This window comes from Macrobrachium nipponense, chromosome 41 (assembly GCF_015104395.2).
Source record: "Macrobrachium nipponense isolate FS-2020 chromosome 41, ASM1510439v2, whole genome shotgun sequence".
NCBI classification, from domain to species: Eukaryota; Metazoa; Arthropoda; class Malacostraca; order Decapoda; family Palaemonidae; genus Macrobrachium; species Macrobrachium nipponense.
This window is the reverse complement of record NC_061102.1, coordinates 49,076,977-49,100,956: the sequence shown is the minus strand read 5'-3', so window position 1 is coordinate 49,100,956 and position 23,980 is coordinate 49,076,977. Positions and strand designations below refer to the sequence as shown.

The 23,980-nt window shown below is 33.7% G+C and overlaps 1 protein-coding gene across 1 annotated transcript in view; it reads right to left on the bottom strand.

Moving 5' to 3' along the window:
- The window catches only part of LOC135212750 (uncharacterized), a 74,953-nt gene that overhangs the window by 44,258 nt on the left and 6,715 nt on the right, over positions 1-23,980 (bottom strand). Inside the window, exons 5-9 of the mRNA XM_064246477.1 lie at positions 13,573-13,640; positions 10,449-10,573; positions 4,316-4,437; positions 1,839-1,969; positions 510-693 (exon numbers count right to left, since the gene is read on the bottom strand). Coding sequence (XP_064102547.1) covers positions 510-693; positions 1,839-1,969; positions 4,316-4,437; positions 10,449-10,573; positions 13,573-13,640 — 630 coding nt within the window. The remainder of the gene's footprint in view (positions 1-509; positions 694-1,838; positions 1,970-4,315; positions 4,438-10,448; positions 10,574-13,572; positions 13,641-23,980) is intronic.

Below are 23,980 nucleotides of genomic sequence, written 5' to 3'. Positions count from 1 at the left end.
TAAGGGGAGTAGCTTTTGTAACGGCTTTAGCCTTTTTAACGGCTCTTGCCGTGGGAGGGACTTTGGAAAGGAATCCTCTAATTGGCAGAAGACATGTGAGTAGTGGCTTCCACTCGCCCTTATACTTTATACCGACGCCCTTTGGGTGTTCGCGCTGAGGGTAGTAACTTTAGCATGCCATGCTAGCTTTTTCTCTGGTATATTTAGGATCTATTTATACTTAGAAAAGTGAGCTACAGGAACTTTTCACCGGGTGACACAGGTCGAACCCAGAAATAGATTTGTCCTTTGTCAAAATCCCTTTATTATTCAGATAAAAAATTTAGAAGCACAGATATATCAAAATATAAATCAAACATTGTCATCTTTTCCCCATTCAGATGATAATCTAAAAGCTCACAGAATCATAAATCTCAGAAAATAAATAAATTTAAGACAAATCCAACAAAAAGCTAAGTACTATAAGTGTCTTCATAACTACGGTAATGATTATCAAGCAAATCACTGACCTTAGTAATAAGACGAGTTGTATCTGGAGGGAAATAAACTTGACCAGGTTGGATTCCCACAGCATCATATCTAGTGAAGTTCAGGTAATTTCCATAAGGAAGATACATCAACAACTCTACCTCGAATGGTTCAGCCATCGACTCCTGCAGGTGCCCAATACTGAAGATCAGTCGGACTTCATCCCTGGAGATCAGTATAATAAACTCAAGCTGAATATCAATGTTTTGAAAGACCATACTGAAGACAACAATGCCATTTAGCCCATACAAAGGAGTTATTGCTTGAAAACTGCTCTTCAAATATAGCACAACTATTCGAAGTACTATGAAATACGCTAATGTATTATAAATTACCTCAATCAAAACATAAGTTCAACTCACATCTATGTAAAAAGTACATTTTTAACCATAATCTGTTAAGTACACTACCACGTTCCCTAAGTTATGATTATGTCAAATTTGCTGCTTAAGATACCATTAGTGCACTAAATATATAAGACATTTCAATTCCTGTCAAGACTATAGGTAAAAAAGCCATTACTATGTACTTCACCTCAATACAATAAATGCCAACAATTATAATTAACAAATAAAGGGTGACAAGTCTGATTGGCAAATTGGAAATTAAAACAAGAAGAAGCATAAACTCTGGTTTGCAATATGGTTGTACCTTTACACATACTACTGTATAAACTTGACCCAAGATGCAACATTATCAGTATGAATCTCATAGATACAATAATGTATGCTGTAAAAATTTCATTAAACATTTATTAGCTATGCTTGTGTATCAATACCACCAAAAAGGACTTAAAAAAATACAAGGTCTAGATGCTAAGTCCCAACCCTATACAGGCAGTCCCTGGCTTACGATGGGGGATCCGTTCTTGAGATGCGTCGTAACCTGAAAATCGTCGTAAGCCGGAAAATCGTCAAAAATCCTAAGAAAACCTTACTTTTTATGCTTTGGGTGTATTAGAAACTGTGTAAACTGCACTTTTATTGCATTTTTCATAAAAAAACCCTTCAAATATTGATTATTTTGCATTTTTGGAGCCATATTTCTTCTGTCAGAATGGTGTTGTAAGCGGAGTAACCCTGGAATATGCGTTGTAAACCTGGAAATAATTTCTGGTGAATATAATTGAAAAGTGCCGTGACCTTGGAATGTCGTAAGCCGAACCCGTCGTAAGCCAGGGACTGCCTGTAGTACATACACATTACATAATGCCTCAAAACTCGGACCAAGGCACCTTTTCTGTGCATACTTTTAGTGGGGCAATAAGGATAGACATTCTGTTTTATATAAAAATATTAGTGACAACTTACATTCTGGTATATACCTTTGCTGGATATTCGACTGTCAAGGATAAGTTCATGACCGGCAAATCTGTAGCGTCGTGTAACACCTGCATTGTAGCACTGCCTTGTCTGACGGTTTTATAAGCCCCACTGGTTACCTTACAAAATAAAAGAGGAAACTAATTTCATGGAAAAGACTATTCAATGACAACTCTACATAAAATATCTGCATTAATTTCAGAATTGGAAGTGGTAGTTTGATGCAGAGGAGAAAGAGGCCAAAACAACGTTCCTGAGGAAGGTTCCCTGCATTGAGACATTTAACATCTATATGAGTTTTTTTCATGAGTATGAGAAGTATGTATTGTAGACAAAAATATATACAAAAATATGGGGAGAATGAAAGTGTGGGTGAAATGGTTGGGAGTTCTCAGAAGGGCGGTTGAAGATGTGTTACAGAAGTATGTGTGAGGGTGAGCGAGGGTATGAATCAGTCAGAGAGAGTGATTGGGCAGGTGAAAAGAGTGAAAGGGTGTGTGGCCTACAAAAGTGGCAATAGGTTTGAGGAGGTAAAAATTGAAGGCTGGGGAGGAAGTGAACTTATTTGTCCATGGGCTAGAAGAGTTGGCTTAGAAGGAAACATGGTAAAGAATAAATTGAAGAAAACAAACACCCCATGCAGTTCTTGGCTACCATCCCTGAGAAGATTAGGGTAATTTTGAACGAGAGGAAATAAGATCAGAAGCAGTGGTCGGGCAAGAGCTTAAATTGGAAAGATGTTTTGGAGACCTTAGAAGCCCTGAGAGTAGACGATGATGAACCAAAGGAGATGTATGCTGGGTTTGAGGTGGTAAATGGAAGGGCATACAAGGACACACTGGTGAGTCAGGAGCTAAGTATGATGAGAGCCATGTTGGAGGAGTGTAGGATATACCAGGAGGAAAAAGGAAGAAAGAATTATGCAAGTGAATGTGGGGAATAATGGGAAAAGGAGCTGCAAAAAGAAGCTGAGAGAGGTTTAAGAGTGGAAGTGTGAGTAGAGGGAATGGGGATATGAGGGGAAGGCAGATGGGAATGAGTAATGGTGATAAGGAGTGTTACAGATGTAGGACTTGTCATGTGAAAGCAGATTGCAGATGAGCCAATGGAGAGTGTTTCAGTTATGGAATGAGAGGACATATGTTAGAGGACTGCCCACAAGCGGAAGAGTTGAAGTGTTTTGGGTGTGGAAAAGTGGGTCATCAAGTGAGAGACTAGTGGAAGGAGAGTAGGAGTAAATGGAAGTTGTGGAAACTGTGGAAAGAGTGGGGCATTTTGCCAGAACATGTAAGAACCCTCTGAGCAAGTGAGAAGGATGTGGAATGGAGGTTCAAGTGAAGGAAGTTTGCTGTAGCAAACCTCAACCTTAGGGAAACTTAAATGTGAAGGTGTGAAGGGGGTTTACTGTGGTGAGCCCTCTGCTATGAGATAGATGTATTGCATGAGAGTGAAAGGCTTGTGAGTGGAAACACTTTTTTGGGGGAACGAGTAGTTGTCTGTGCATTAAGAGTGTGGTAGAGTGTTTTTGAAAGCATTGGCTGATATTGGTTGTGGTGGAAATGTGGTTTTCAGAGGTGTATGAGAAAATAAAAAAATGCAGCGCACAGGCAGGAATGCACTGGATATGTAACAGGGAAGTGATTGGAAGTTAAGGTGTACGCGAGGTTTGTTGAGTTGGTTGCGGTTTCAAGAATAAAATATGAAGTATGATTTTTATATTGTAAACAGAGTGAATGAGAAGTATATGTTGCTGAGGTATGCACTTTTTAAGAAAAACAGGGTAAAAGTGTACCCAGAAAAGAAACGATAGAAATGCAAATGGGGAATGAAACGAGTGTAAAGTTATATTTGGAGGAGGATGGATAACTAAGTTTGAAGATGATTTCTGGAGTACAGGTGTATGATATGGAGGGCATACGATTGCCAAGAAGTTTGAAGAGTGTGTGGAGTGTGAAAGAAGGTGGAGAACCAATGTTGGAATCGGCACAGAGAGTTTGGGTGAAGCGTTTGTGTTGGATGGTAGCTCTGCATGTCATAAGATAGGGCGGGTTGTACGCATTTGATGGAATTATAGATGTAAAGGACCCAAAGGTGTGTCTACAGGTACATGGGGATGTGAAAAAGAAAAGGAGGGGCATACATCTGGGTGACAGATTATGAAGTTTAAGAAGTGTGGTCGACTTGAGTAATGATAAGCACATTAAGGGATATGATGTGATGGCCGAAGGGGAAACAACAATGGTTATACTGAATCTCACGTTTCAGATGTCATGGAATGAAACCTCAACTTAATTTACTGACATGAGAATATTAAACCTGTCATGGACTCTCATTATTCTAACAACAATCAAGCTTGCATTAAAGCAACATAAAATTCTTCTTGAAAGCTGAAATGTTTTGGAGATATGAGATAACAATCACCAACTGAAAACAATTTACAGGATTTTCTGTCCCTTTTGTCTTACCTGTAAGAGCACGCCAACATACGCATCATTGTCGTTCCATGGTGCATCTGTTAATGTTGCATCGATAGAGAAATTCAAATAGTTATCCTCTGGCACGTCATTATTGGTCAGTTTTGTAAATCCTGATTTTCCACAGCATGAAAGTAGAATAAAAATATGAATAAAAATGTTCAATTATTCATTCTTTCTATATTTTTACATTATCATTACTGGTTGATTTTAGGTTGATTAACTTTGTTGCAACACATTCTACCAAAGTTTCTTTTTATCATTTACTCAGATCAATAGGCATTCAAAATCATCTGAAATTGCCCAAGCTAACTCTATCATTTATTTATAAGTCATTAAACAGCATTACTCAATGCTTCTTTTTAACTCTTGACTTTTCTTCCATAGAAGCCAGCAAGTGCAAGGAAAATAATGGTACCTAATGTAAGGGTACGTATATTAATGAATGATATGCACCAAGCAACAATCATACCAATTATCTCATACTCAAGATAGGGAAAACATAAATCTGAAGCATTTTTTCACACAGTTTAAAATATTTCAATATTATTGTATTATGCACACTTGTCAAATATGCATTAAGAACTCCGATGATAATTCACCGAGTTAGTAAACTAGATAGTAGTACCTCAGGATATGAAATTAATCCGTTCCGAAGCAGCCTTCGTAACCTAATTTTTTCGTATCTTGAACCACATTTTACATGTAAATTACCTAATTCGTTCCAAGCCCTACAAAAACACCCCAGTAAATTTTATAATAAAGCTAAATTGACCAATAAACAATGAAGTACAACAATTTGGACCATTCAATACCTAACTTAAACTACATATACTACTAATATGTACTACATACCTGTAAATAAAGTGTATTAGTGTACATGGTACAAGAAATACTGTACGTACATGTATGTACATATGTAGTCAAATGTGGAACCTTACCTTTCGAGTGAGGTGATCTCCGAAAGTGGCGACAGAGGAGGAGGACAAATAGCAGAAAACATGAACACTTAACTTTACGAAACACATTAAAAAATGATGGGAAACATTAACAATAGACTTAACGAAACACATTAACAAATGGCAGACAATGTTAACACTTAACTTTACAAAAAACTTAATGTTAAATTTTTTTTTTTTTTACAAAATTTCAGTTTCTTCACCACTTACAACTTTCTGTTTTTTCCTATCACTTGGATCTTCCTGTTTGCTTACTCCTACTAAAGGCCTCTTTAAAAAATAACCATCCAAGGAAGATTGCTTCTGCCTGCTTTTCGCAATATTCCTGAAACGACTCAGGCAAATGTCATCGAACTGTGCAAGCATACGACCAGTGTAAGCCTTTTTGGGGTGTGTCTTTTTCTACAAATGATTGCACCTTATGAAAAGCAGCTAGAGCATCCTTAATTTCTGCCATTGCCATAGGGTCCTCCTCCTCCTCCTCGTCGCTGCTAGAGAACTCTTCTTGAACAACGTTATATTGAATGGCCTCCAACTCCTTCAGGTCATCCGTTGGAAGCTCCTCTTGGTGCTCCTCAAGTAGGTCATTGATGTTGTCCTCGTCGACGACCAGCCCCATGGACTTGCCGAGTGTGATGGTAATTGCTTCCTAGCAAAGAAAGATAAAGGAAAGGAGAACGCATTTTCGAGAAGTTCGGCAGCAAGGAGGCATTAGCGCATCGTGTTGGAGGCGCCTGTTCTCGCAGCTGTTCTAGAATCGGCAGGAGTGTTGTGGAACTCGTCGGGACGTGAGAAACGCCGCGATTTCTGATACAATACCTTGTCTAGATTCATCTAAGAAGTTCTAGAAATCCCTGGAGTCTGTGAAGTTCGCTGTAGGCTCCGCCCCCAGAGTGCCGTATAAATATGACGGTCGTAGCAGCAGCAGAAAAAGAGAGAGATCGTAAAGGAGAAACACCAGTTAGGCACAGAGAGATATCCTCAGTAAGAGCCATAGATCAGATTATCAGTGAGAGATCAGCAGCAGCAGAGATCATCCGAGAGAGATAAAAGAAAAGGAACCGATGAAGGATCAGAAAAAAAGTTGCTCGAGAGTTAGTTGGATACTGATTTAGTCATCTTCAGGAGTTGTCGACCGTGTTATCTCGACGTCGAGCAGACTTCAGAGAAGGAAAGGTCCCGCTAGAGGTTTTGGGGAGGTCCTGCCTTACAAGTAGACTAGTTTCTGTAATACGGAGTCAAGAGGACGTCTGCAATTGCCGCTCTCCTTTTGTGAAGACACCGCTACGAGTCACTAAACCGTCCCGCAAGTATTTGAATTGCCTCACTGTTCCCCCAGTACATGCAGTGTAAGATTCTATCTTTTTATGTAAATAGGAGATACCATTCTGCATTTACCTATGTTAGTAAGCTTGTAAATAAACCTTTGTTGTGTTAGTGTTTCTTTCTATATTCGTATCCCCAGTTTCAACTGTTGGTGTTGAAATATATTTTTTTTTATTTATTTCATATCGAACCTGAAGCGGACCTCTCTCAGAGGCCGTAACACCGGGTGCAACGATCTCGTCAAGATCTGGTTGCGAAACAGTTTCAAGATCGTCAACTGTTTCTGAATCTGCCTCAGCTTCGCCCACGTCGAATCCCTCGAAGTCTCAGGTGGATACGGCATCAGGCCAGTTTCCTCCACGAAGAATTCAAGGTTCCCCTTGAAACCTCCTGCCAAGCTTGATCGATGAGTCGGATGCATATGACAACATTGAAATGCTCCTTCCAAAATTCATGCAAGGATATCTTCCTCGAGGCCAGGAGGGTGAGCAGGGCCATTGTCCAACACCAGCAGACATTTCAGAGGGAGGCGCTTCTCTTCCAAGAATTTCTTTACCCACTAGGTGAACAAAAGTCTCGTTACCCAGGCTTTCGCATTAGCCCTCCACATCACTGGAAGCTTCTCTTTTAGCACTTTGTGGGCCTTGAAGGCTCGAGGAGTCTCTGAATGATAGACAAGTAGGGGCTTCACCTTTCAATTCCCACTGGCGTTCAGACGAAGTGCGAGCGTAAGCCTGTCTTTCATAGGCTTATGCCCTGGTAGCTTCTTCTCTTCTTCCGTGATGTACGTCCGACGAGGCATTTTTTTCCAAAAAAGGCCAGTCTCATCACAGTTGAAGACTTGCTAAGAACTGTAGCCTTCGTTGATTGTCATCTTGTCGAACATCTTAATAAAGGCTTCAGCCGCTTTCGTGTCCGAGCCTCCCCATGCCGCACCACCAAATGGATGCCAGTCTGTTTCCGGGATTTTTCAAACAACCCACAAGAAGCCTTGAAGTCTGGGGTTGGTGTCGATGTCCCTTCTCCTCCGTTGTCTTCGGCCTGGGGAATCAAATCGCCGAAAATAGCGCTGGCCTTGTGGCAGATTGCCGTCTCGGTTATCGTATCGCCAGCAATTTCTTTGTCTTTTATCCATACAAGAAGCAGCCTCTCCATCTCATTGTGCACGTGTCTCCTCTTGTTGGACAAAATAGTCACGCCCTTGGAAGGTGTAGCTGCTTTGATGGCTTCCCTCTGCTTAAGTATGGTGCCTATCATCAACGGATTTTGGCCGTATTCCTTAGCGATCACACTCAACCGCATGCCAGTCTCATAATTCTTGATAATCTCCATTTTTGTCTCCATAGATAGCATCCTCTTCTTTCCGTGAACTTCAGCAACTTTCTTGGGACCCGTACTATACGTATGTAATTAAGTTCTCACACAACACGATAAAGTACAAAGCAAAATCACTAACACGAATTTACATTAACAAACGAAATTGTATATGAACAAACGAATTCCAAGTGCTTACGATAACGATGCTGCTATGGAGTGACCGAAGAACGCTTTTACGTAGATGCACGATGGGAGAGATGCTGACCAATAGGAGAGCAGGCTTTTATGGCGGTGACTAGTATCAGGAACCAATGGGAGAGCGGGAGGATGGTGGTGAGTCTTATTCAGTTGGTGGCGCACGAGTTTTAAAATTGTTCTCGGTGGTCCGGGCGAATCTTGGGACTTTACAGCAACAACCTTTCATAACCAGAATTATTTTCGTAGCAGAGGCTAAAAAAATCTTCGTATTTGCTTTCGTAACTTGAATTTTTCGTAAGTTGGGACTTTCGTATGTCAAAGTTCCACTGTATTCATAAACCTTCAAAAACCTGTACATTTTAAGTACTTTTCCACATACATTAAATTAACACAATACTTTCACCAAGTATACTACTCCTCAGAGATAATTTAATGGTTCATATGACAGTAATTATAACAAAACTTAAAAAATATGAGGAATTCAGGGTAGTATGTCTCTCTCCAATATGAAACTATAAAAGTACCACAGCTACTATAGGTATTATGCTCTAGGCACATGAAAAATCTGGTTAGTATAAGGTGAAATGTTATACATTCATTGCAGCCACAACAGTAGTGTTAAAAAATCCCAATTGGATCTTCTGAGCTATCAGTGCAATTAAGAGAAATTACAGTTTTATTTGAATGAGCCTGTAATGGTAAAAATACGAAACTTTTAAACCCCTTTTCATGTTTATTACATGCAAATCATAGTCCAGTATTAGATAACATGCTTCATTTATAAGCAAGATTTACAGTGCAAAAGTGCTTCCTGCTTATTAAGGGGTGATAGGGACACCCTTTATTAAATGCATTCCTCACTTGCTCTACTTGTCAGTAGAGAGAAAAAGGGTACGTCATTGTAGGGCATTAGCAAAAATGTATAAACAAATTTTAATCAAAGAATTGTCCGGTGTTTTTATAAGCTACAAAATACTACCTCTGGTCACTGAGACAGACAGCTATGTAAGTCTGGTCCAAAGATAACAGTAATATATGAACATCTACCCTCATAACTGTCATAGAGGAATAGCAAGTAAAAATGAGTAGTGAAGGGGATGAAAAAACAGATGGAGGAGTCAAGGGGACCTGTTTTGCCAGAGATCCCTTCCAGGTATCTTCCCAACTCTTTGACTCCTTGGATGAAGTTGATCATGAATCTTTTGTTTTTTTCATTTTTTTTGCATGCGAGAGCCAGACTTATTTTCATCTTTTAGTGGCCTGAATAAGGAACCTTTTAAGGTCCTTCCTTATCCTGATCTGAGTATTGCTGGGAAGAGACAACCGGCCATGAAGAGTAACCCAGAACAGTCCCACCCACGGAAAACGTCCGCTGGCTGTAAGATGGGATTTGTTCTATTTTATTAGCAAGCCCTTTGACTGGAGTTAACCTGGGAGTTTCTATGAACCATAGCTTTAAGGTATTGGTCAAAACATGAATTCTGCTTGGAGCGGGAAGGAAATACACTTTACCAAAGCTCTGCCAGAAAGATGTAGTCTCCTCCTTCCATTCCCCTATTAAACCTAGGACCAAACAACGCAGCTTAAAGCGAGCTCTTTCATCATTAAAGCTTGCTGCCAGGAGCATGTTACATATTTCACACGTCCAGCGATCAGCCAGTTCTTCTTTACTCCTACTACAAAGGAATGTGTTCATGGCAGGTGGTATGAGCTATACCCACAGGTGAAAAGTGCACTGGGCAATCAATTCACTGCAGCACAGGTATCTGTGGGTCTTGCATAATGGCAGCCATGTAGTGATAAAAGGAACAAGTGTTTATTAAAAATTACCTGGTGCTAACTACCTATAATCTTTGCATCGGCAGCACACTTAACATAAAAACTGGCTGACTTGGTGACAAGTGAGTAGTCAGTAATATAACATTTTAATACATTACTAATGTCTTATGGATATAACCCATTGTTATGATTCCTAACACTATACTACGGCTGCATACTTGTGACTAGGTCATCCCGTTTTATGTTAAGTGTGCTACCTATACAGTGATTATAGGTTGTGAGCACCAGGTATAGTTGCTAATAAACATTTGTTACGTTTATCACTACAGGGTCACTATTATGTGGTACCACAGACTAGCAAACCAAATGAAAAATCTCGCCTCGTGGGAGATGTACCAGCTCCCTTATCTTTTAGATAATTTTTTTTAATATGAAAGGAAGATAAACTTCAAAAATTTTGAGGTGAAAATCCTAGATAGACCAAGAAATTACTATTATATCTAAAAGAGACAGCAACACATTGTCGGCCATATATCTCTGCTCACCTGTATTTGTCAGCACTCCGAAGTCAACTTCCACAGTGTCAGGCTCAGCAGGATCACCAAGAGAAGAGTTGTACGACACTGTAGTCAAGACTTCTCTTATCAAGGCTCCTGCACAAAGCATATTCCTGCATCAAAGTAAAGGAAATTCAATTAATACACAAGTAATGTCACAAACATAAAGAGATTACAAGATCAAATGACAATTATGAGTGATAATTTATGATGAGTTTGAAAAACATCATGGCATCAAAAACACTAAATCACAAGTTATATACAGGACATGGTTTAGAAAGAGTAGACATGCATCACGCTGAAGCAAAGAAAAATAAACCAAAGTATTATACTGTAGATGGATATCAGGACTGGTCTGGGAATTGGTTAGCACATATATATATAATATAAAGAATAAACATTACAGCACATGGGCCTAATCATTGGAGCAATTGCCCAGTGGAATAAAACAATATATCAATATATTTCCACTATTTTGAAATCAACAGAAATGCATATCACAGTAGTATGATGCCAAGGCAATATTGCATTGTATATATATAACTGTTGTGGAATGGTTAAACAAAGAAAAATATTCAAGCATGAAGGAGACAAGTTAAAAAAACTTCCTTCTCATGACAGGTAACAAGGCTGATTGCGTAGATTACACAGCATAGCCTGATTAATTGGAAATCAGTGTTGATAAACAGGTAAGGTACAAGGAGTGTGGCAATAGCTAACATATTTACTGGTGTTAAAAGATGTTTTTTTTTACCTGAAATAAGTATTGGAAATTTGCTGCATCTCCTAGAGTCTAAAGGTTCCATTTTATAAACTATTATTATTGTTATTATTATTCAGATGATAAAACTTATTGATATGGATCAAACCCACAGGGACCATTGACTTGTATTCAAACTTCCAAAGAATATGGTGTTCATTAGGAGGAAACAAGATGAGGTAAAGGGAAATACAGAAAGAAGAGTCCCCACTTATAAAAAAAAAAGATTAATAAATTAACAAATAGATAAAAATGTATTGTACCTTCACTTGAACTTCTGAAATTCCAATTGCAAGACCTCCTTTGGGAGGCTGTTACACAGTCCAATGGTGTGAGGAACAAAGGACCTCTGGAACTGAGAAGTTTGACAACGAGGTACATTTACTGCATATTGGTGCTGCTGTTCAGCGAATCTGGTTGCCCTTGGCAGATAAAGGGGACCAGGGATGATTGGGAATGTGAAAGACCTCTGTTGAAATACAACCTACAAAATAATGACAAACAAGAGACCATCCGTTGATGGTCAGAGTCATAAGTATACTACCACTAGTACATATTAGCAAACTGAAACCTACCACCACAAACCACTCTTTCTAAAAGAAATATATCTCTGGCATAAGCAGACGTCCACACTGGAGAACAGTATTCCAGTAAAGGGAGGTAAAGGGAGTACAAATGACCTAAAATAGGTTGCATTGATTTTATCACGGTTATACATATATGAGGCCTTACCAATAATACCTAATTTTGTGAGGCATTTACTGAAACTTTCATTAGATGTTTCTCAAAAGTTAGATGAGAGTCAAAGATTACACCTCGAACGGTTAAAATTTCAGAATCGTTCAGCAAAGGGGGAGGATAAGAGGATGAGGGCAACTTAATTTCTCAAAAGTGGAGATTTTACTACCCACAAATGTTGCATCATAGGCATACTGGAAAATCTTGTGGAACTCCAGACACATTAGGTCTTGGTTCACTAAAGCTCTCTTCCACCGCAACTCGCTGCTACCTGCCTGCCTGTAAGGAAATCTTCAAAGGCATAATCTAACCCCAGAGGAAGGGCACGTATCTGCCGAACACATTATAAAATATCCTTTATATGACCTTTATTGAATAATATAGATTATACTCAGTTACAATAGTTGTTGATAAAACGAAAGTATCATCTTGGGTTACTTTTACATATGGTAACAAATTGCACAATATTTCAGGTTTTGAAATTTGAATTGTTTTTCTAATTTGTAATATTTGTATTGTGAGGATTTTAAACCTTTTCTATTCTCATTTTGTTCTATTTGGGATGTGAAGTTCATACAATGATTACACAAAGTGTAATTGCGCACTACAGCACAATATTATTCTAAATTCCTAATAATTCCTATTATGGGGGTTAGTTTTTTACTTTATGAGAGATAAAAAAGACTGCTGCTTAACCTACATGCAGTGCATTACTTGGAAATCTGTTCAGTTTTCAGTTTACTGGTACTATAGCAGAAAACCATAATAACTATTAGATAAATTATGTTATTAAAGTATACAGTATTTACAAAATATAGATAGCAAAAACTACAGTGGTAATCAATATGCTGTGGCAGCAGCTGCCAAAGCCATGGTAGTATTTTAATGAGACATGCAATGCACCACACAAACCAAAGCCATACATTTGTGACAGTGCTACCTTATTTCCGTACTTAAATTTTCTTTCAAAATTTTGCTAATTAGAATTGGGATGTGTTCTCAAGGTCAGAGCATCTTCAATGTCAAAATAAGGTTATTTCTGTTGAGAAGAAGTTGGAGCATGGTGGGAAAATATTTGAGCATTAGGGAGTTTGGTCTTTGATGACAAATATATTAGACAATACAGTATGTATACTATATGCACTGGTAATTAGGTTGTATCCATATGTACATTATATTTTCCTTAATTTACATGTTAAAGTTAAGTATATCTTAGTTTTACCAGACCACTGGGCTGATTAACAGCTCTCCTAGGGCTGGCCCGAAGGATTAGATATTTTTGCGTGGTTAGGAACCAATTGGTCACCTAGCAACGGGACCTACAGCTTATTGTGGGATCCGAACCACACTAAATCGAGAAATGAATTTCTATCACCAGAAATGAATTCCTCTGATTCAGCGTTGGCGGAGCCGGGATTCGGACTTCGGACCACCAGATTGGCAGCCGAGCGCGAAAACCACTCGTCCAACAAGGAACTTTAATTAACACGTAATTATAGGGATTATTCAGTGCTTACTAATTATAAAGACAATAACATATACGTAATTGTAATTAAAATCATAAAAAACTAAAACAGTGATCATACAAAATACAAAATTTACTAATTACATTACCTTCCAACTGACGTCAACGTTAGATTACTCAAGGTAAGACTGGGCCTTGTCTCAGAAGGGAAGGCAGACTGCAAGAGAAGATACCAACTCTTGTAAATGAGCCAAGTGTCTGGATATAATACAATACATATTGAAAAAATCATTGAAAAGTTATCTTTTAAGAGCTTATCACCAAATGCTACCAAAAAAGTAGGCAATTTTAATAAAACTTCCATATCTACAAAGGCAGCCTAGCTCACGAGAGCATGCGGGATGGTTCATTTGGGTGCTCGGTACGTGGCCTAATCATGCGGCGGGCCCTGGAAGGAGCATTTCCAGGGGTACGATCTCTGAGGGGATGTACGAAACCTAAGTAACAATTTTGACGAAAAATGTCATTAGGCTGTCCATGGTTATCGGCGGACTCGGTTAATGGCAATCCGGTTTTATGGCACTTCGGTGATTTATAGTGCCATAACACACTGAGTTCCAGTTATTGGCACCATAAGGTCACAATAATAAATTTATGGCGCCATAACATACCTAAAGGAGGCGCCATTAAATGGTTATCAGCGCCATAAATTACCAAGTTTCGAAATATATGTATAAGTATATATATATGTATATAGTATATATATATATATATATATATATATATATATGTATATATATATATATGTATATATATATATATATATATATATATATATATATATATATATATATATATATATATATATGCATATATATGTATATATATATATATATATATATATATATATATATATATATATTGTATATTATATATATATATATATATATATATATGTATATGTATATATATCTATATTCTATATATATATATATATAGTACATATAACATATATATATAGATATATAGATATACATATATATATATATATATATATATATAGATATATATATATATATATATATATATATATATATATACATACATATACATACATATATATATATATATATATATATATATATACTATATATATATATATATATATATATATATATACATATATATATATATATATATATACTATATACATACATATATATATATATATATATATATATCTATATATATATATATATAGTATATATATATATATATGTATATGTATATGTATATATATATATATATATATACACATAATATATATATATATATATATATATATATATACTATATATATATATACATTATATATACATATATATGTATAACAGAATCACGAAAGTTAGGAACGTGATAAATCCATAAATAAAGATAAATGCCAGAAGGAAAAATAAACGAAGGAGTCTGCGAGATCTTCGGGACTGAAAAGCCCTTTACTGAAGCAGCTATGACAAAAATACGAGAAAAGACAATACAGAAGGTTCGTATAAACTGACAGATAGGGATAGAAAAGGATTAGTGCCTAGAATCCGACACACCTGGAAGAGAACCAAACCCTTCCCAAACAAGCATAAACAAAGGGTGCAATTAAAGGTTTAAGACAATCATCTCAGATACAATCTCCAGACAATTAAAGGATTATAGGTGACAGCTATACGGAACCTGGTAGACAAAACCATATTCACAAAAAATGACAGACATACATTACAATAAAATTTTTTTTTTTTAATAACTCTAAGGCAACTGATTTTTATTTAAGTCAGTAATTATATATTTGAGGTCATTCTTAACTGTTACAGATACAAGGGTCTAAATGAAAAAGGCCACGACTAACATTGAAATTACAATGAAAAGTAAGTTGTATTAAAGCAGATTCTAAAAGATTTCGTGATAAGACATCTCTTGACCGTGCAATTACTGAACTGTCAATCCAATTAATTCGGTGGTTGTTTTCACTTAAATGAATAAATAATGCATTAGATTTTTGCCCAGTTTTTACAGAGTATTTATGCTGGCTTAGCCTTACTTCTAAGCCCTTGCTCGACTGTCTGAGTAGAATGAGGGACAATCCATACATGGAATTTTATATATTATGTTGTTGCTTTCTCTGGGGCCATTTTTTATTAACATTCTTTTTAGTGTGTTATTATAGGAAGAAACAAGGTTGACATTAAAAGCTTTTAACAATGGTTTAATGGTTTCAAATCCGTTAAAATAAGGCAAACTGAGAATGTTCTTAGAATTTTCTTTCTGTGTGTTGTTTTCAGTATAAAACTTTTTGTGGGCTTTATTATAACAAATGTCTAATATATGTGAAGGATAGCATAAATCTTTCCCTATTTTTCTTATGTATTCAATTTCTTGATCCAAATATTGTGGACTGACAATTCGTAATGCTCGTAAAAACATAGAGGAAAAAATTGATATTTTTATATTAAGATGGTGGCCTGAGAAGAAATGAACATAAGTTAAGTTGTTAGTCGGTTCCTATAAATACTGAATTTACATTGAAATGGTTCTCTATGTATCCAAAACATCTAAGAAAGGGAGGCAATTGTCTTTTTCTAATTCTAGAGTAAACTTAATCGATGGTACCTGGTTATTTAATTTAGAGAGTAAATCATTTACATCAATACCGACAGGAAGAACAGCTAAACAATCATCAACGTAACGATACCACTTTACAGGAATATGAATGATATTAGGTAAGTAGCGTTTTTCGAAGAATTCCATATACAGGTTTGAGAGCAATGGTGATAAAGGATTTCCCATTGCCATGCCAAAAATTTGTTGATAAAATTCACCATTGAATATAAACTTACAATCACAAATGCACAAACTCGTGAGTGAAATAATGTGACTTATAGGTAGAGGTAATTCATGCTGAGTTAGTTCATTGCTAAGATATTCTAAATAGAGGTCTATAGGGACTTTAGTAAAAAGAGAACATAACGTCAAAACTAACGAATCTATCAGTAGGGCAAAGAGCAATTTTGTATAATCTATCAACTAAATCTAGAGAATAATATATATGAGAATCGGAGATGGTTCCAAGTAACGGGGACAAGATCTTGTGAGTGATATATTCGAGAGTTATATGAAATTGAACCAACAGTACTGATAATAGGCCGCATAGGGTTATTTTCTTTGTGCGTTTTGACTAATCCATATAAGTAAGGTAGCGAAGGAGAATTGACTGACAATTTGCCTAGTAGTTCTGTTTTATCTTTAAGGATACTTTTCACTATGCTATTGAAGTTTTTTATGACTTGATCAAGAGGATTTTTTGTTAGTTTTCTATAAGCACATCATCATCCAGTAGGGCTTGCATACGTGATATGTAGTCAGCTTTATCTAAAATTACTATACTATTTGACTTATCCGCTTTTGTGATGTGGATAGTATTGTCCTTTTAAGATCGGTCAAACTTTTCTTATAGCGAGCAGGGAGTTACTTTCATGCTTAACATTGGCAGCTCCGTAAACAATACCTTTAATCATGTCGACATGATTTTGAGGAAGATCACAATATTTTTTCAAATTTACTTAGGGATGACCCAATCATTAAAGCCGAAGGCTACTTGTTGCAAAGAAAGATAAACCATATCCAAGCGCACTCACAACATTTTCACTTATTTGTTTACTAGATAAGTTAACAACACAATCTTGACGTGCACAATTAGTCCAATCACTGCTATCAATAAGATTTTTTAGTTGTTTTCTGTCGAGTTTCCTTTTCAGGGCATCTGTAGTCCTACGTAGTTTTTCGTAAATTTCCCGTCGCAGCGAGTCCTTCCAATCAGCCGGGATAGAATGATTGAAAGAGATCCTTGTTCTTTCCAGTTCCTTGAATTTTTCTTTCTCTTCTTGCTTGGCGGCTGCTATGTGCTGTTTCAACATCATGGCACTAAATTCATTGAATGGGTGATTGTCATATCTTCTTAGACGGCGTGGCAGCAAGGATTTTAGGGAGCACTTGTTCAGAAAGGCACTTCTTCAGGAACTTAAGACGAATTCTGGTTGAATGTGCAGCCACAAGAGACTTGGAGAAGGTAGTGACAACACATCTCAAAAGAGGAAACAGGATAGCGAAAGTAAACGTGGCCCTCATTATGTATAACAGAATCACGAAAGTTAGGAACGTGATAAATCCATAAATAAAGATAAATGCCACGAAGGAAAAATAAACGAAGGAGGGTCTGCGAGGATCTTTCGGCTGAAAAGCCCTTTACTGAAGCAAGCTACTGACAAAAATACGAGAAAAGACAATACAAGAAGGTTCGTATAACTGACAGATAGGGATTATAAAAGGATTAGTGCCTAGAATCCGACACACCTGGAAGATAAGAAACCTTCCCAAACAAGCATAAACAAGGGTGCAATTAAAGGTTTAAGACAATCATCTCAGATACAATCTCCAGAAGGGAAGGTTTCTTATCTTCCAGGTGTGTCGGATTCTAGGCACTAATCCTTTTATAATCCCTATCTGTCAGTTATACGAACCTTCTTGTATTGTCTTTTCTCGTATTTTTGTCAGTAGCTGCTTCAGTAAAGGGCTTTTCAGCCGAAAGATCTCGACTCCTTCGTTTATTTTTCCTTCGTGGCATTATACTTTATTTATGGATTTATCACGTTCCTAACTTTCGTGATTCTGTTATACATAATGAGGGCCACGTTTACTTTCGCTATCCTGTTTCCTCTTTTGAGATGTGTTGTCACTACCTTCTCCAAGTCTCTTGTGGCTGCACATTCAACCAGAATTCGTCTTAAGTTCCTGAAGAAGTGCCTTCTGAACAAGTGCTCCCTAAATCCTTGCTGCCACGCCGTCTAAGAAGATATGACAATCACCCATTCAATGAATTTAGTGCCATGATGTTGAAACAGCACATAGCAGCCGCCTAAGCAAGAGAGAAAAGAAAAATTCAAGGAACTGGAAAGAACAAGGATCTCTTTCAATCATCTTATCCCGGCTGATTGGAAGGACTCGCTGCGACGGGAAATTTACGAAAAACTACGTAGGACTACAGATGCCCTGAAAAGGAAACTCGACAGAAAACTAAAAAATCTTATTGATAGCAGTGATTGGACTAATTGTTGCACGTCAAGATTGTGTTGTTAACTTATCTAGTAAACAAATAAGTGAAAAATGTTGTGAGTGCGCTTGGATATGGTTTATCTTTCTTTGCAACAAGTAGACCTTCGGCTTTAATGATTGGGTCATCCTAAGTAAATTTGAAAAATATTGTGATCTTCCTCAAAATCATGTCGACATGATTAAAGGTATGTTTACGGAGCTGCAATGTTAAGCATGAAAGTAACTTCCCTGCTCGCTATAAGAAAAGTTTGACCGATCTTAAAAAGGACAATACTATCCACATCACAAAAGCGGATAAGTCAAATAGTATAGTAATTTTAGATAAAGCTGACTACATCACGTATGCAAGCCCTACTGGATGATGATGTGACTTATAGAAAAACTAACAAAAAATCCTCTTGATCAAGTCAAATAAAAAACTTCAATAGCATAGTGAAAAGTATCATCCTTAAAGATAAAACAGAACTACTAGGTCAAATTGTCAGTCAATCTCCTTCGCTACCTTACTTATATGGATTAGTCAAAACGCACAAAGAAAATAACCCTATGCGGCCTATTATCAGTACTGTTGGTTCATTTCATATAAACTCTCGAAATATATTCACTAAGATCTTGTCCCCGTTACTTGGAACCATCTCCGATTCTCATATATATAATTCTCTAGATTTAGTTGATAGATTATACAAATTGCTCTTTGCCCTACTGATAGATTCGTTAGTTTTGACGTATGTTCTCTTTTTACTAAAGTCCCTATAGACTCTATTTTAGAATATCTTAGCAATGAACTAACTCAGCATGAATTACCTCTACCTATAAGTCACATTATTTCACTCACGAGTTTGTGCATTTGTGATTGTAAGTTTATATTCATGGTGAATTTTTTATCAAACAAATTTTTGGCATGGCAACAATGGGAAATCCTTTATCACCATTGCTCTCAAACCTGTATATGGAATTCTTCGAAAAACGCTACTTACCTAATATCATTCATATTCCTGTAAATGTGGTATCGTTACGTTGATGATTGTTTAGCTGTTCTTCCTGTTCGGTATTGATGTAAATGATTTACTCTCTAAATTAAATAACCAGGTACCATCGATTAAGTTTACTCTAGAATTAGAAAAAGACAATTGCCTCCCTTTCTTAGATGTTTTGATACATAGAGAACCATTTCAATGTAAATTCAGTATTTATAGGAAACCGACTAACAACTTAACTTATGTTCATTTCTTCTCAGGCCACCATCTTAATATAAAATATCAATTTTTTCCTCTATGTTTTTACGAGCATTACGAATTGTCAGTCCACAATATTTGGATCAAGAAATTGAATACATAAGAAAAATAGGGAAAGATTTATGCTATCCTTCACATATATTAGACATTTGTTATAATAAAGCCCACAAAAAGTTTTATACTGAAAAACAACACACAGAAAGAAAATTCTAAGAACATTCTCATGTTTGCCTTATTTTAACGGATTTGAAACCATTAAACCATTGTTAAAAGCTTTTAATGTCAACCTTGTTTCTTCCTATAATAACACACTAAAAAGAATGTTAATAAAAAATGGCCCCAGAGAAAGCAACAACATAATATATAAAATTCCATGTATGGATTGTCCCTCATTCTACCTCGGACAGTCGAGCAAGGGCTTAGAAGTAAGGCTAAGCCAGCATAAATACTCTGTAAAAACTGGGCAAAAATCTAATGCATTATTTATTCATTTAAGTGAAAACAACCACCGAATTAATTGGATTGACAGTTCAGTAATTGCACGGTCAAGAGATGTCTTATCGGCACGAAATCTTTTAGAATTATGCTTTTAATCCAACTTACTTTTCATTGTAATTTCATGTTAGTCGTGGCCTTTTTCATTAGACCCTTGTATCTGTAACATGTTTAAGAATGACCTCAAATATATAATTACTGACTTAAATAAAAATCAGTTGCCTTAGAGTTATTAAAAAAAAAAAAAATTTTATTGTAATGTATGTCTGTCATTTTTTGTGAATATGGTTTTGTCTACCAGGTTCCGTATAGCTGACCTATAATCCTTTAATTGTCTGGAGATTGTATCTGAGATGATTGTCTTAAACCTTTAATTGCACCCTTTGTTTATGCTTGTTTGGGAAGGTTTCTTATCTTCCAGGTGTGTCGGATTCTAGGCACTAATCCTTTTATAATCCCTATCTGTCAGTTATACGAACCTTCTTGATTGTCTTTTCTCGTATTTTTGTCAGTAGCTGCTTCAGTAAAGGGTTTCAGCGAAAGATCTCGCAGATCTTCGTTTATTTTTTCCTTCGTGGCATTTATCTTTATACCATATATATATATATATATATATATATATATGTATATCTTCGTCGCATATACTATATATATATATATATATATATATATAGTATATATATATATGTATATATAATGTATATATTATATATATATTATATATATATATATATATATATATATATATATATATATTATATATATATATATAGTTTATATATATATATATATATATGTACTATATCATGTATAGTATATATATATCTATATATATATATATATATATATATACTGTGTATATGTATATATATATGTATATATAATATATAGATATCGTATAATATATATGTGTGTGTAGTGTGTGTTTATATAATATATATAGATAGTATTATATATCTAGATATACATATACAAATCTATAGATATTATGTATATATAGATATGATATAAATTGATATATCTAGTTATATCTATATATTTATAATTTATTTTTTTTTTGAGTAGATACATGGGTGTGTGTGGGATGAGATAGATATATATATATATAGATAGAAGATTGATACAGAGAGATAGAGATGAGTATAGAGACATATATTAATTAAATCTACGAGAGATAGAGATAGAGAGATAGAGACAATGTACAGAGAAAGATACAGACGAGATTAGATATGACAGACAGATAGTATGTATATTGGTATGTATGAAATATATTCGATAAGATAGGGAGACATTAGAGAATAGTATACTAGTATATACACACACACACACACACTTAGAGAAGAATATAGATACAAGAGAGATTGAGAATTATATAAATCTATTATACCATAACAGATATTATATACATATATATATTATATCTATGGTATATATAATTATACTATCTATAGATATTATATAATAGTATATGTATTATATATCGATATAATTATAATATCATATAATTATATACACATACTATTATACATATATACATATATTTATATATATTAATATATATACATATATATATATAGATATATATATATATATATTATATATATACATATATATATATATATATATATGGTTACATTTATACTATATAGATATATATAATATATATATATATATATGTATATATGTGTAATGTCTATGTGCATATCTTGTATAATCTATATAATATTATAATATATCATTAGTATATTTATAATATAAATGTTATATATGATAATATTATATAATATTAGTATATATAATATAATTATTGTGGTGTGTGTGTATGATATATATATATATATAATAGATAATATATTCCATCACATATAGTATATATATATAATATATATATATATATGATATGATAAATATAAATCTAATATATATATTATATATATATATATACATATACATATACATATACCATTCATATATATATATACATACATATATATATATATATGTATAAATATATCTATATAGATATATATATATATATATATATATATACACACACATCACACACACATATATATATCTATATTATAGATATATATATATAAAAAAAGATAGATATACTATACATATATAAATATACATATATATATATATATGTAATATATATACTATAATATATATATATATATATGTATATGTATATATACTATATATATATATATATATATATATGACCTAATATATACATATATATATATATATATTATATATACATATATATATATATATATATATACATATATAGATATATATACATATATATATATAATATATATATGTATATATATATATATATATAGTATTATACAGTATATATATATGTATATATGTTTATGTATATTTGTATATCCTGATTATATATATATATGTATGTATATGTATTATATATGTATATATATATATATATATATATATATATATATATATGTGTGTGTGGTGTGTATATATATAATATGATATATATATATATATAGAATCACTAATACATATATATTATATATATATATAGATATGTATCTGTATATTATATATATATTTTAGATATATATTATAATATATATATATATATATATATATAGTTATAATATATATATATGTGTGTGTGGTGTGTGTATATATATAATATATATATATATATATATATATATGATACATATGATAGTATAATAGATATATATATAAGATATATTTATAACCTATATATATAGATATATATAATATATATAGTTATATGTTAAAATATAATATAGATTAATATATTAGATTATATATATATATTAGACATATATATATATATGTAGATATTATATATAGAGATATAAGTATATAGATATTATATAGATGGGTATATATATAATATTATACATATATATATTACATATATATATATATATATATACTAGTATATGTATATGTATATAGATATATAGATAGATATATATATATAATATATAATGTAAGAGAGAGAGAGATATATTATATAGATATATATGTGGGCTATATATATATATTATAATATAATATATAGATAGATTGATAGATAGATATATATATGGATATAAATATTATGATATAGATATATATATATATATATGTATAGGTGATATGGATCGATATAGAATAGATTATATAGATATAGATACAGATTATTAATATTATAGAGAGATATATATAAGATTATATATAAGATATATATATATATTTATAGATAATAGAATATTTATATATATATATATAAGATATATATAATAGATACATATAGATGCATATATAGATATTTTAGATAATATATAGTATTGACAGAAGATATTAGTGAGATATAATATATATATATATAGGTATATATATATTATATATATATATATAATATATATATATCCATATACGATAATATATATATATATACATATATATACATATATATGATATATATAATATATTATAATAGTACAATATATACATATTATATATTTATATATATACATAATACATATATTTCGAAACTTGGTAATTTATGGCGCTGAAACCATTCAATGGCGCCTCCTTTAGGTATGTTATGGCGCTATATAATATATATATATATATATATCTATATAAGATATATATGGTATAT